The 15,838-nt window shown below is 38.9% G+C and overlaps 1 protein-coding gene across 1 annotated transcript in view; it reads left to right on the top strand.

Annotated features, from left to right (window-relative positions):
• SYNJ2B (synaptojanin 2 binding protein) overlaps positions 1-15,838 on the top strand; it is a 48,826-nt gene that overhangs the window by 27,570 nt on the left and 5,418 nt on the right. The window contains exons 2-3 of the mRNA XM_011726523.2: positions 1,307-1,443; positions 14,328-14,423. Coding sequence (XP_011724825.1) covers positions 1,307-1,443; positions 14,328-14,423 — 233 coding nt within the window. The remainder of the gene's footprint in view (positions 1-1,306; positions 1,444-14,327; positions 14,424-15,838) is intronic.

Raw genomic sequence — 15,838 nt, forward strand, 5'->3', positions numbered from 1 at the left:
TGAGTAGTCAGTTTTTTCTACAGTGAATAAAACTTGTCAATTACTATACCCAAATATAGATTGAGTAGCCCAAATCCAAAAATCTGAAGTCTGAAATGCTTCCAACTCCAAAACTTTTTTTTTTTTTTTGAGGTGGAGTCTTGCTCTATCACCCATGCTGGAGTGCAGTGGCGCGATCTCGGCTCACTGCACCAACTCCAAAACTTTCTAAGGGCCAACATGATGTTCAAAGGAAATGCTCATTGAAGCATTTCAGATTTCAGATTTTTGGATTAGGGATGTTCACCTGGTAAGTTTAATTCAAATGTTCCCAAATCCCCCAGATTCAAAATTCAAAACACATTTGGTCCTAAGCATTTTGGATAAGGGATACTCAACCTATATATGGTTGTACTTGAAGTAGCAAAGGAAGGGAAGGTAAATTTGGTGATTTAGTCCTACCATGAAACAGCAGTTACCTTTCTGGTTCTGAGGTTTCTCTGCCAATACCTACACCACTGCCTCCACCAACCAAAATAGAAAAAAAAAAAAAAATGAAACTCTCAAGAGATTTTTCCAAAGCACTATCATACATAAATTCTCCAGAAGCTTGGGAGAAGGAAAGTGTGGAAGGGAAGGTATGGTTAGGAATCTCTCACACTAAATTAGGAACAGTTCATTTGATAATTGGTAAAAATGCATAGCTTCTTCTCATGAACACAACTAACCCTGCTGTGGTAATATCAGGAATGTCAGGAATTGGGTCCTCTGAATACCATCAACAGGATCAAAATTAAATGTGAGTAGAAGAATTTACATGTAGGCTGGGCATGGTGGCTCACACCTGTAATCCTAGAACTTTGGGAGGCCAAGGCAGTAGTGATTGCTTGAGGCCAGGAGTTCATAACCAGCCTGGGAAACTGAGTTATGAACTCCTGAGTAGCTGGGATTACAGGCGCCCGCCACTATGCCCCCTAGCAAGACTGTCTCAAAAAAAAAAAGAAAAAGAAAAAAAAGAAAGAACTTAGAGTAATCACCATTACTCTTTAAGTTCTATATATATCTTTCTTTATATATTCAACAAAACAGGTGAATCACTGTGTTTATATTTTCAGTTGTGCCTCATTTGAGTGAGCAACTCAATACTCTTGATACTGCTGACCTTGTTCATGACCATTCACCAGCTCCATCACAGCCTGACTCGCCAGCGTCTCCTCTCCATCAGCCTTTCCTGCCCAGTAGGCTTTTCCTCCCTTTCTCTTCATCTTCTCTAATCCCTTTCTTTCTTCTTCACCCCCATCTTTTTACTCCTCCATGATTTTCTCAGGGCTGGGCTTCAACATCGTCGGTGGGACAGATCAGCAGTATGTCTCCAACGACAGTGGCATCTACGTCAGCCGCATCAAAGAAAATGGGGCTGCGGCCCTGGATGGGCGGCTCCAGGAGGGTGATAAGATACTTTCGGTGAGAATGGGCTTCGGCCTCCTTCACTGTCCTTTGCTCCCTAAGCCCTAGGTCCTACCCCTATCCCTTTCTTTGGAAAGATTTGGGTCTGGAAATATACAGATTATAGAGCTGAATGGGAACAACTCTGATCAGTCATTCTTTCCAACCCTATCATTGAGCATGGAGGGCAATATTATGCTCACCTGATAAATGAGAATGTGAAGCCCAGAATGTGAAGTTACTTGTTCAAAAAGCACGAGGCAGGAAGCAGCGAGGGACTCATACGGGGAAAAGAGATATAAAATCCACAAATTTTGTCTTTCATCCATCATCGCCTCCTTTTGTTGATTAAAACACTAATGTGTATCTTCCTTTGGGGGAATGTCAGCCCTTATAATTGGATTTAACTTCAAAAAACAGAAAGAAGGAAGGTTGGAATTAAGTGTCCTTTTCAGACTCAGAGCCCTTTTTCACCCAAATTTCATCCAAATTTCCAATGAAAATTTGGAATGCAGTTGATTTGGGTATCTGTCCACTGTGTTCCCATTTCATCCTGCTAATGTCTCTACCAAGACTTACTACATGGAAATTATTAATCTTATTCTTTTCTAGAATTTCCTCAAGGGGAGTGACAAGATCCTTTTTTTTTTTTTTTTTTGAGATGGAGTCTCGCTCTGTCACCCAGGCTGGAGTGCAGTGTCATGATCTTGGCTCACTGCAACCTTTGCCTCCCGGGTTCAAGTGATTCTCCTGCCTCAGCCTCCTGAGTAGCTGGGACTACAGGTGCCTGCCACTATGCCCAGTTAATTTTTTGTATTTTTAGTAGAGATGGGGTTTCACCATGTTGGCCAGGCTGGTCTCGAACTCCTGACCTCATGATTCGCCCTCCTCGGCCTCCCAAAGTGCTGGGATTAGAGGCGTGAGCCACCGGGCCTGGCCTAAGATCTTTTTTTTTAACATGTTGAATCATAGCGCAATGTTTAATAATGTTTAAGAAATGAACAAGTTAAGAAATTCAGGCAAATCTAAAAAGACTAGCTGATAAATACGGGCCCACAGACCTCGGGTCTTAAAATAAATTAGAACAAGCCTACAGTAAAAACTATTAAAATGCAAAATATAACTCTGGCCCTATTGTTCATTTCTCCACATTACCATAGGTCACAGTAATCCTATGATACTATCAGTTGCTGGGGGATAAGGAGGTGTAGATTGGAGATAATTATTCTGTAGAATTTCTTTTTTTATTAACTTTCAGGACTAGTGAAAAATGGCCAACTTATTACTCGTATGGAAACAGTACAGATGGTTGGTATAAAGAATGGAAAAATGCTGAGGGTGTGAGATATTATCTAGAATATTCTTGGGAGAGCTGGCTTCAAAGGGCTAGACTTAAATAAAAGGAAATTGAAATAGGATAGGGCTTCTCATAGGAGAAGCTCCTAAGCAGAAGCTCCTGTCTTCTCCAGATGGGCCATAAGCCCACGGTCTGAAGAGGAGAAAACTATTCCCTGTTTTCTTTTAGAACTGAATAGGGCAGGATGGCCAGGTTGGGAAAAGATTGAAATAAATGAATGAAGTATAGACAGGAGAAGTCTTGATTGACAGAATTAAGTATTAGTCTCAGAGACATGATTTTGAACCTACCTCTATAATAAGTTAGCTTCATCCCTTAAATTTTTTTTGCTATATAGTTTCATTTGAATTTCACTTCACTTTTCATGCAGTTCAGGTGATTAGTGATTACAGGTCATACGTGTGAAATCTCTTGCTCTTCTTAGTTGCCAGCTTACTGAACACTTCTCTGCCATGCAGCCCATTTGGTAGTAGTACCTGAAGGCAGAGATACAAAGGAAAAGAGAAAGAACATCCATCTTCTCTTCATTTGGCATCTGAGTATTTGAGTGATCAGGCTCAGCAGTATGGATCTGAATGCCTCTTCAGGAAGACCGTGACTCCACTTAGTCCCCAAAAAAGAAAGAAAATCAGAACAAGTAGCTATTAGAGCCACCTAAATTAGCTCAAGAATGTCTAAGCATGTGTCCTCGCTGATCTATAATATAAATATAGTATCAAGCACCACAGTATTTCAGTCCTTCTCATTGACTGTTTTGCCTCTCTTCCATCCGTTAAGCTTCTCCTAGACCCTATTTATTAATCTGTGAGATGGAGACAGTGATAATATACTGTCTTCTCAAAAGGATAGTGAAAAGTTTAGAAGCAGATTATTTCCTTTAGCTCCCAGGGAAAGACATTCATCCAATATGAATCAACTTGGCAGTGGTACTGTAAGGAAATGCTGAGAGTGGGTTGTTAAAATAAAGGTGTAGCATGTAGTTAGAATCTATGCAGCTTAATATTTTGACACATAAATTACATTATCCTCAGAACACTGGAATCTGGGCTCTGTGGATGAAGAATAGGAGTTAAGAAGAGAAAGAAGAGAACTATATTATTTTAAAAGCTTTGGTTAAAGGTAGATTATTGCAAAATGAGAATGGTGAGAACTATTTGAGCACTAAATGTCAGGTAACATGCTGAGAACTTGAAATTTATTTTGTTTAATATTATAGTAACCCTATGAGGTGGGCATGATTATTGTGCCCAAGCCATTTGCCCAAAGTCACACAACTAGTAAGCAGCAAGGGACTCAAACTTTGTTTGAGTCTGAATTTGTAGCCTTTGTTTTTAACCACTATGTTATACTGCCTCCTAAAAGGTAAATGAGGAGCTAAGGTTAGTTATCCTAAAGACAAAGTTACATGGTGAATTAACAGTAGATTGCATGGATGGTTTTATATAAAAACTGAAATTAGGCCAGGTACGGTGGCTCATGCCTGTAATCCCAGCACTTTGGGAGGCCAACGGGGGTGGATCACTTGAGGCCAGGAGTTCGAGACCTGCCTGGCCAACATGGCAAAACCCCGTCTCTACTAAAAATATATATAAATACGAAAAATTAGCTGGGCATGGTGGCATATGCCTTGGTGCATGCGCCTGTAGTCCCCCAGCTACTCAGGAGGCTGAGGCACGAGAATTGCTTGAACCTGGGAGGTGGAGGTTGCAGTGAGCTGAGATCATGCCAGTGCACTCCAACCTGGGCGACAGAGTGAGACTGTATCTCAAAATAAATAAAATAAAATAAAATAAAATAAGATAAAAACTGAAATTCATCTTTCTATAAATGGTAGAATCAGAAATAAGGAAATAAACCTCAATGTAAAAAAAAATTATTAGATACAAGCTGAAATGAGGAACCTTATGTGGACCATTTCCTTACAGAGAAAATAAATTATTGAAAGGCCTCTCAAGTTTTAAAAAAGTGTTGGGGCTGCTGATAAATGATGGAAGATAAATGTCAATGAAGAGAAAAGTAGATGTCTAAATTTATAGCAAAGAGGATTTTGCTTTACCAAAATATAAGAAATATAAAGATGTATACAAGATATTAAATATTACAAAGATATGTTACAAGGAATGATATGTTTATGTTCTGGCCATTTAAGGAAAAGGCATGCAAAAGAAGAGAGGGGAAAAGCCAGGGGAAGGAGAGGCAGAGATAGAAGACATATAGGGGTGTATTCATCTGTTTTCACACTGCTATAAAGATACTACGTGAGACTGGGTAATTTATAAAGAAAAGAGGTTTAATTGACTCACAGTTCCACTTGGCTGGGACGCCTCAGGAAACTTAAAATCATGTTTTTAAGGTGAAGGAGAAGCAAGTACCTTCTTCACAAGGTGGCAGGAGAGAGAGAGAAGGGGGAAGTGCCAGACACTTATCGAACAACCAGATCTAATGAGAATTCACTATCACCAGAACAGCATGAAGGAAACAACCCCCATGATCGAGTCACCTCCCACCAGGTCCCTCCCTTGACAAGTGAGAATTACAAGAGTTTGCTTCAAAATTCTTCTTTCTAGATCCCATTCCTTAAGAAATACTACGAAACCGCCTATTGCATCACTTACCCGTGACATCCTATTTCCTCTCTGTCCTTAAGTGAACCTCGAAGCCAGAACCGTGAAATGTACTTAAGTATTCATTTATTATTGGCTTTGAAGTTCTCTGTAAAAATGATGCTAAATTATGTATTAGTCTATATTCCCATTTAGTTTTTATGTACTTTCCTATTCTCACATGGGTTATTTTTCCATGTTGTAAAATATGCCCCATTTTTCCCCTAGTAATGTTTGCTAGATAAGCTGAAAATATATCTCTTCCTTAGCATGTATCTATTATAGATAGCCGATAGAAGTAATATTATGTGACATGTAAATTTCCTGGAGTTACTATTAGCTATTAATTTGATCTTTTCATTCTCCCCAAGTAATTCCCACATATTATCTTGTTTTCAAGTTCTAAAATTAAATAACTGCATGATTTATCATGTAGTTTCCTCTTTCTCATCAAAAGTGAAATTTCATTTTTTATGATCACTGTGGATGATTTAAACTTAAAGAAAGAAAAATAAATTTTCTTAAATAATGATGATAAATGATTTTAAGGCCATGTTGCATCTGACAACCGTGAAATAAAAATGGCTATTACCAATGGAAGAACAGACATGAGGTCGAGATGAAAGCTGGAAATTCCTCACCCATAGTTCATTTTGTGTGTTTATGCTGATGAGAATGGTTTATTATTAGAATAGGTTGCAATAATAAACCGATGTGGAACCTGGGATAATTTTATTTTTATTTTTAGAAAAGTAAACTAAGTTTCTCATTCCTTGTGTGTCTGCCTAAATGAAGGGAGGTGAAGAATAGTCATTCCTCAGTGAACATGACATTTTTATTAAGCTAAGGGTGACATATCTGGTCATACTACACAGTTGAATGTTCCATTTTAACACGGAACAAACCCCTTATGCAACACAATGGCACAGATTGACCATTAGCCAGCTTCATTTCATATTCTGTGTAAGTACAGTTTTTAATTTGGTAAATGAAAGAGTTGGTTAGTCATGAACATTTATCAACTATTGTACTTAATGGCCTTCAGAGCACTGTGCCAAGTGCTATGGAAAGTTACAAAGAAAATGAAACACTGGTCTCTGCCCTTACCTTAGAAATCAGTGAGAAAGACCCAGCAGAAACCCCCATCCAATCAGCTGCAGAGATGTTGAAATATACAGCAGCATTCTTTAAACAAAATGCCTCCAGGGAAGGGTCTTTGCCTTATCATCTCTTTATCTCCAGCACCTAGTCCTGTACCTGGCCCAGAGTAAGCATCTAATAAGTTAGTTCCGTGAGTTAACCCCTCCATTATAACACACTGATTTTTTTGGATTGGATCTAAATAATCTATTTTTATGGTGTCTTCAAAAATTGATGAAAAAAGAGACCAAAAAATCTTAGTAAAAAATTACAGGATCTTAGTAAAAAATTACAATATCCAGAGTATATTCTTACATCTATTGCTTATTAAATTGAGCCCATTCTTTCTGTATGTCTCTACATTTGCAAGTCAGAGATCTTGTTTTAGATTATCCTGAGGCAATTCAAAATTCTTAATCAAAGAAAACTAATTTTAACTCAGCTGATTTCATAAGGCAGGAAACAGGAAACACATTTTAACATGCTAACAACCAGAGTTAAAGTAAAAAAATTTTGTTTCCTCATCAGTTAACTAGAACAACACCATGCTCATTCTCTGAACCTTCAGAGTCAGCAAAATTTTCTAGCACATTGCAAATCTGCCATATCTTAGGTTCAATAAACCTTACTATGTCATGAGTTAAGGAGGCTGAAGTAGCAAGTTAATTCTGGGATTACTCAGCTGAGTAGCTCCTGGTACTAAAAGTGAGGTTCAAGGACCAGCAGTCTGGCCATCACCTGGGAGCTTGTGAGAAATGCAGAATCTCAGGGCCCTTCCCAGACCTACAGAGTAAAACTCTGCATTAAGAGATCCCCTGGTGAACCTGTGCACAGTAAAGTTTGAGAACCACTGCTGTAGGCAAGTGTTTTTCAAACCTTTTAAATTATGACCCATAACAGGAATAACATACATTTCCTATTCATCAACTAAGTGTGTGTGTATGTGTGTGTGTGTATTTGAAGCAAAAGTTTAACACAATACTTTTCTATATGTGATGAATTTTGATATTTTGTTTTCTTCTAATTTCACTTTTTAAAAATTAACTGTTTTTTTGTTTTGTTTTGTTTTTGAGACAGAGTCTCCCTCTGTTGCCCAGGCTAGAATGCAGTGGCACAATCTCAGCTCACTGCAAGCTCCTCCTCCCGGGTTCCCGCCATTCTCCTGCCTCAGCCTCCCGAGTAGCTGGACTACAGGTGCCCGCCACCACGCCCGGCTAATTTTGTATTTTTAGTAGAGAGGGGGTTTCACCGTGTTAGCCAAGATGGTCTCAATCTCCTGACCTCGTGATCTGCCCACCTTGGCCTCCCAAAGTGCTGGGATTACAGGCGTGAGCCACTGTGCCCAGCCAAACAACTGGTCTTGACCCACTGGATTGATTTCACAATATTTGAAAAATTACTACTCCAGTGAATGTAAAAGTACTAATGAAATCTGTAGATGCAAGGGATATGTAGAAAGGGGTGTATTAAATAGGAGAAGTAGTCCGGAAGTGGAGACCAGTCAAAAGACTCTTTCAGGCAGATTAGGTAAGAACTAACTCAGACTTGAGAATCACCTTGAAGGCGTGTTAAAGTGCAGCTAGGAAGAGGCCTAAACATTTGCATTTTTAACAGGTTCCCAGGTGATGCTAAGGCTGCTGGTCGTGGGACCACACTTTGAGAACCATTGGTCTATGTTAGTAAGGATGGTAGTAAAAGGAGTGAATTCCACAGACATTTAAGGGTAAAATCTACAGAATTTGGTGGTTAGTCACTGAGCAGCTGGAATCTAAAAATGCTTAGAGGATGTCAGTATTGGAGAGCAAATTCAATTTTGGAATAGAAATGACATTGTCAAGGGAGAAAGTCATAGTCATGACATGTTTTAGGACTGGTTTACCTTGGGTAAAGGATGAGAAATGGTTCTTTAAAAAAGAATTATCCTTGCATTTCTAAAAGGTCTCTTATTTGGGGTTTTAAAGTAGTTATTAGAATAACGTCTCTTAAATTAGAATACCTTTAGGCTTAACTAGGAGAGTTGAAAGGCATAATTGGCTTAACTGGCCTATGCCCTTTATAACATCATCTTTTGCCTGATATACCAATGTCTTTCTTCCCTGTTAGCAGAAGGAGACTCAGATGAGGGGCAGGATTACACACTGAATCACTGGCAGGTAAAGCTACTATTAGAATCCAGGCCTTGCAGCTTTATGTATTACTGAGATTATGTCAGTCAGGCTTTGTGTATTTATGGCTTTTTCAGGGTGCACTCTGCAGCCAGACTTCAGGAAAGCACGTGCTATTTATTATGCTCAAGTGTACAAAGTTCTCTTACATATTGTAGAGTTATAATGATCAGCTGAGATAGATCTTGAAGTTACAATAGAATATAAAGTGGTATCAGGCAGAGTTCAATTTGGACTTTAAGAGAGTTACATAGTATTCAAAGTATAGTTGCATAGGTTTCAGAGTTAGAGTATTCAAAGAAGCAAATCAGTCAGATCTAGTGAAGTTATCTAGAAAGGCCTTGTCAATGAAGTGGCACCTAACTAAATTTTTTTTTAATTTTAATGCTACTTCAGTATATACAAATGAACAGTATGTTTTTATTCAACTCTAACTTTTTTTCTTTTTCTTTTTCTTTTTGAGACAGAGTCTTGCTCTGTCGCCCAGGCTGGAGTGCAGTGGCAAAATCTCGGCTCACTGCAACCTCCGCCTCCCTGGTTCAAGTGATTCTTCTGCCTCAGCCTCCCAAGTAGCTGGAACTACAGGTGTGTGCCACCATGCCTGGCTTATTTTTGTATTTTTAGTAGAGGCAAGGTTTCACCATATTGGTCAGGCTGGTTTCGAACTTTTGACCTCGTGATTTGCCCGCCTTGGCCTCCCAAAGTGTTGGAATTACAGGTGTGAGCCACCATACCTGGCCTCAACTCTAACATTTTAAAAATGTCTAACATTAAATACAAACTAAATGGCAAAACCAATAAAAATTTAATTTACAACATATATGTGATAGGCAGTAATATGTTGCTAAAATAAAATCCTTGCTTGCCATGTAAATTAATATAGGTTAGTGTTTTAAAGTGAAGGCTTTTGGGCCAGCCTGCTTGAGTTTGAATCCTTGGCTTTGCTGCTTTCATTGTGTTTGCCCATAGATAAATTGATAGCCTCTCTATACTTCAGTTTTATCACTTATAAAATAGGAGTTCCTAACTTACAGAGCCATTGTGAAGACTGAATGAGTTAATACATGTAAGATGAACAGACAGCTCCAGACATGGTTATGTTCAATAATTCTCTGCAATTATTACTGACTACTATGGCAAAGATTATTTTAAGCCCAGTATTTCTACCATTTAATGTGGTGACCCAATTATGTCATTTGCATTTATACTACTATGAAACCTTGGCTCTGATATTGAGCTGTGACATCATTTGGCATTCATTGACATGACTGCATCATTAACTTACTTGTCTGCCTCTAAAGAAAATACTTATTTCTTTTTTTTTTTTTTTTTTTTTTGAGACGGAGTCTCGCTCTGTCGCCCAGGCTGGAGTGCAGTGGCGCGATCTCGGCTCACTGCAAGCTCCGCCTCCCGGGTTCACGCCATTCTCCTGCCTCAGCCTCCCGAGTAGCTGGGACTACAGACGCCCACAACCGCGCCCGGCTAATTTTTTGTATTTTTTTTTAGTAGAGACGGGGTTTCACCGTGGTCTCGATCTCCTGACCTTGTGATCCGCCCGCCTCGGCCTCCCAAAGTGCTGGGATTACAGGCATGAGCCACCGCGCCCGGCAATACTTATTTCTTTATAATGAGAAATACAGCTATCACATGGGCTAGATTACTTAAGTGAGCATTCTCATGACGGTCAGCAATCTCACACCTATTCTGTCTCCCAGGAGATAACTAGAAAATTGAGTCATTGAGAATTCATTGTGATAGTTATAGAAATTCTAAAGTTCTTTCCCTACAGCATAGCTACCAAGAAAACCAAGGCATAACATGAAATTAAAGACCCCCAACTAGAAAACTGTATTCATTTCTACACTGTAGGTAGCAGGACTGATCCTTTTTAAAGATCAATCTTGGAAGATAAATAGAATTTTTCAAAAGGGAAAGGCATCTAGGTGGTAGATACAGTTTGAGCACAGGTATAAAGATAAAACATATGTTTTATGTCCCAGTCAGTGAGTTATGTGACTTAGCCAGAGTATAGGATATAGTAAAAGAAATAGAGATTAACCTGAGAAGATAGGTTAGAGCCATTTCCCAGAAGACTCTCCATATCAGCATAAGAAATGAGGTATGTACTCTTTCCTTGCTCCCCAATTTTGTTTTTGTTTTTTGAGCAGTAAAGTGGTACTAACAGAATTGTACTTTGGGAAGATTAATCTGGAGACCTAGTATTTGAATCGGTTCGAACCTAGAGAAAAGTAAATCAGAGAGAAGTGATCACAGTAGTTCAACCAAGAGTATTTTAAACCAAGAGTCTTCTAAATTGATTGAAGTTTCTTTTGCCAAGGTTAAGGACACGTCTAGGAGACAGGTATGTACCTTTCTCCAAAGATGATTTTGAGGGCTTTAATGTTTAAAGGGGAAAAGTAGGCTGAAGAGCAAAGAGGGAAGGTGTGGTAATCCACATGTTGCCAGAGGAAAGGAGCAAGCAAGGGAATAGTCAATTATGTATTTTCTTTTGCTTAGTAAGTTGGGACTTTACATAAGATAAGGTGAACGTAGAGTAATTACCTGTGGAGATATTTAACCTGTTATCTGTAGCTATCTGCTTAGGAACAAAAGGAAAAGCAGTTTATTGCATGACTCAGCTTGCAGCTTAATTTTTTTTCTTTTGAAGTAGTGGATTGGGGACCCAAGTTTTTATTTTATTTTTAGTGTCAACAGTCTAAAATAGGCAAGAAAATACTTTATGAGAGATGTCATGGTGTTAGACTATGTAGTTTGGCCATCTATTGTATATGACGGTTGACAGCAGAGAGACAATTTAAAACTATTATCAAAATTTTAGCCTGGGCTGGGTACAATGTCTCACACCTATAATCCCAGCACTTTGGGAGGCTGAGGCAGGAGAATCACTTGATCCCAGGAGTTCAAGTCTCCAGTCAGCCATGATCACACCACTGTGACAGCCTGAGTGACAGAGCAAGACTCTGTCTCAAAAAAAAAAAAGTTTGAAGGAATGATAATGGCAATAAGAAGCCAGGTATGTAGTCTGATTTTTGTGGAAAGTAATAAAGAGGTTTTGGATATGTGGAATTAGGGTCTAGCAGAGTATACAGGTATAGACATCCAGCAAGTAACTGGCAAATCCAGAAGTACAAGTAGGGATACAAATCTGGGAGTTATCTTACAGATTATCGTTGAAATTGTTAAAGCTCACGGTGGGAGAGAAAGAAAGAAGATTGAGGATTGACACTGAACAACGCTGACTCACCTTCAGGAGAAAGAAAGGGGAGAGGAAATCCAGAAAGGAATAATTTAAGAACTAAGAACGCTAAGTGTTCATATGCCAAGATAGGAGAAAATTACAAAAGGGAGGAGGTGGTCTGAAGACAAAAAGGACTATAGGATTTGGTGATTGGAAGTCATTGGTGACCTTTAGAAAAACATGTTCTTCCCTTCTACCTCATATATTGTGAGATTACAGGGGAATAGAGAATGAATGCTGAAGAAATAGAGGTAGTGCATGCAAACTGTTCTTTCAACAAATTTTGCAGTCAAAGAAAGAGGAAAGAAGATGGGAAGAGAGTGATAATGGGTTCCAAGAAATAGTTGTTTTGTTTTCTTTATAGAGGTATATAATTTTAGTTGAGAGAACGAGCAGAGAAAGATAATAATTAAGTAATCAAAAGGACAGAGTGTCTGCGTGAGTTTTGTAAGGAGGCTACAAGAAGTGTGATCAGGATCATCAATGGATGGTTTCACCTTGAAAAGGAAATAGATCTAATTCAGAGACTAGGGGAAAGGAGTAGTGAGAAGATGTAAACAAGCTTTGAGGGAGAAGGAAAGAAAATGTAGAAAGCATTTATCAGAAGTCCTCAGTGTTCTCACAAAAGATAAGGGAATTAGCTAGGGAGAGAGGTAGAACTGGGGTTGGAGATGGTGGTGGAAAAAGGTCTGGAACAGCCATCACTGCATGTTTATTAAGGAGTTCAGTAAATGAGTAAAAGGGGTTTTAAGGATGAGCTGGAGTCAGCTAGCATGGGTGTATGGTGGAGAATGAGAATATATCTTTTTCCCAGAATATTCAACTCAATGATGGCAAGAAAAGTATTGCAGAATATGGCCCAGGACTGGAAAGATGGCAGAAGATCATGAGGACAAAGGATTCTAATGATTTACCAAGTACTTTGTTGAAATTACAACAGGAACTTCTAGATGGGCAAGGATGCAAGTGAAGTCTAAAAAGGTTACAAGGAGGAAATTCAGTAGATGAATAGAAAATGTGAAAAGAGTGGAAATTGCTGTCAGGTTTTTAAGAGTTTGAGATATTGGAGCTGACGCATGTCTAATATTGAAGTCTAAGTTTACGTCAATTGGTGACTGAAGTGAAATGGAGTTGGAAACTATTGGTTTACAAAGATAGACAGTCTGTAGGGCAGAAGTGTTGGTAGATTCATTCACCAAGTGTATTGGCAAGAGAGAGACTAGAGGGAAGATTATGAATGCCTTGGAGAAGGAAGATTGTGACAAGGAAAATGAGAGAGTTGAATAAGTGAGTGACTTGAGCATTAGCTGAGCAGAGGATAGTTGGTGAGTCAAGATGGAAGAATAGTAGTACAGAAGAACAGTGAAATGCAAGGGCACTTTGATCTTTCTTTCATTATTTACAAATCCTAGCCCTAGCTCCAGCATGAATCTCACTGAGTTTGAAGTTTCTTCATCTGTGGAAACAAGATAAAAATAATGTCTGCCTCATAGGGTTAGCATGAGAATTAAATGAGATAATGTATGTAAAGTACAGAACCTGTCAAAATAAATATATCAGATGTTCTTGTCGCTGCTGCTGCTAACGATGACATTGACATGTATAAAAGATATGTAATCTTGCCGTGCCACTGAATACAGCATAGGATAGATTATTACATGTGACCGATGTCACTCCTAACAGCAAAAAGTATTAATACAAGTATTCCTTCACATCTCTCACCTCTAAGTGGTAGGAGTGACCTACATTGAAATTTTTTTAAGGATTTATATCATCACAGGAATATGGTTTTTACTAAATTTTGATTAAAAAATGACTAATTCAGTAATTTGGATGTAATGGATAGGAGTATCCCTGGAATCACGGGAAGTTGTTCACTATGAAAAGCCCAGTAGAATGGGCTAGTATAGATTTATACCACATCAAAATAAATTGGTGGAGAGTTTCATAGAGTTATATTTTTACAGTTGCAGCTGGCAATGCCAGGGCTTAGGAATATAAAGGATAGGGTGGTAACCTGGAAGAACATGCTGTCTGTAAGGAAGCAGGTTAATGCTCATGGAAGACATACTAATACAGTAACAGATTCCCAAGTGTCAAAACGAGGCAGGCATAGAAGCTAAGAGGAAGGAGAAACCACTTTTAATTTTACCTAGGTTCTCTTCAGACGGCCTGTGGAACTTCAGTTCTAGGAAAATGTAGTTTTGAAAATGAAAAAAGTTCTAAGTTCTGAGCTCTAAGTAACTTTGCCCATACTTCTAGTCCTTGCAATTTGCTCTGAATGAGTTTGCTATTTAAAGTTTGGCCATTTGAAAATAAATTGTTGGCTTGTAATAGCCTTCTTCCTTTCTTATTACTCTTTTTTGCTGTTTTGACAGGTAAATGGCCAAGACCTAAAGAACCTGCTGCACCAGGATGCCGTAGACCTCTTTCGTAATGCAGGTTATGCTGTGTCTCTGAGAGTGCAGCACAGGGTAGGTATCACCTCGAGCCAGAAACCTGGCACCAGGCTTTCGCACTGTACTTTGAATAAACCCAATGTGTGTAATCTTCAGTGTTGCTTTTTGTTTGTTCGTTTTACACTCATTCCCCTGAAGAGTTTCTCAGGCAAAGAGAGGGATCCATTGGTACTTCTGCTTATCATTGAAGGACATTCAGGCCAGGCACACTGGCTCACATCTGTAATCCCAACACTTTGAGAGGCCAAGGTGGGCAGATCACTTCAGCCCAGGAGTTCGATACCAGCCTGGCCCATATAGCAAAACCTCGTCTCTACTAAAAATACAAAAAATTCAGGCACAGTGGTGCACACCTGTAGTCTCAGCTACTTGGGAGGCTAAGATGTGAGGATTGCTTGAGCCCAGAAGGTGGAGGTTGCAGTGAGCCAAGATCATACCACTGTACTCCAGCCTGGGCAAGAGAATGAGACCCTGTCTAAAAAAAGAAATAGAAAAGAAAAAAAAGGAGAAATTCACAACAGTAGGGCTTATAACCGAGGTCCTTGCTTCAAGGTAATATGCCTTAAAGATAAAGCTTGACGACCAAATTAAAATAGATGGTTAAATGAAAAGCCAGGTGTAGTGACTCACATCTGTACTCTCAGCACTTTGGGAGGCCAAGGTGGGATGATTGCTTGAGCCCAGGAGTTCAAGACCAGCCTGGGCAACATAGAGAGACCTCATCTCTTAAAATAATAATAATAATTATAAAAATAAAGAAAAGATTTTAAGAGTCACATGGACCAATGGAAAATAAATAAGGTTAAAAAAACATAGCCGATTTTACTTTTTGGTAGGGAAGGAACCATATGTCTATCCTTGAAAACTTATTTATAAAACCATTTGATAAAACACTACAAAGATGGTGGGTTTTCTGGTACCCACTATATGCTTTTCCCTGTCACTGCCATGAACCCTTCATTTATCAACTTGGTGACCCTCTTAACCAAATCTTCAGTGTTCATAGGAGAACTCCAGGAAAAAGGAAATGGAATTCAGAATTCAGTCAAGGCAGCACCTATCCCTGCATCTGTTTCTTATTTCCTAGTGTTTTATAATTTGGATGATATAAAGGGAAGCCTGGGTAGGTATAATTCCTCCTATAGCATTGAGAATTTCTGAGTGTATTCACAAAACAGGTTCCATGTGCCTTTAAATTAAATCCGTTTGCTACTTATAGGTGCACTCTTTTCCTTACTCAGTGGCTAAGGATTTAGAAGCTTAAGAAGATTTAGAGGAGTTCCTAAAAAAGTAGGGAAGGCAGAACGTGAGAGATACCTGAGAAAACAACCAGTTGCAAGCAGAATCTGGGTGTAATGGATTAGAAAACAGATTAATAAGAGATAATATTGGTCGTCAGTTGCTTCTGCCTTGGTTCTTCTCTTTCTAAA

The sequence above is a fragment of the Macaca nemestrina genome, chromosome 7 (genome assembly GCF_043159975.1).
Source record: "Macaca nemestrina isolate mMacNem1 chromosome 7, mMacNem.hap1, whole genome shotgun sequence".
NCBI lineage: Eukaryota > Metazoa > Chordata > Mammalia > Primates > Cercopithecidae > Macaca > Macaca nemestrina.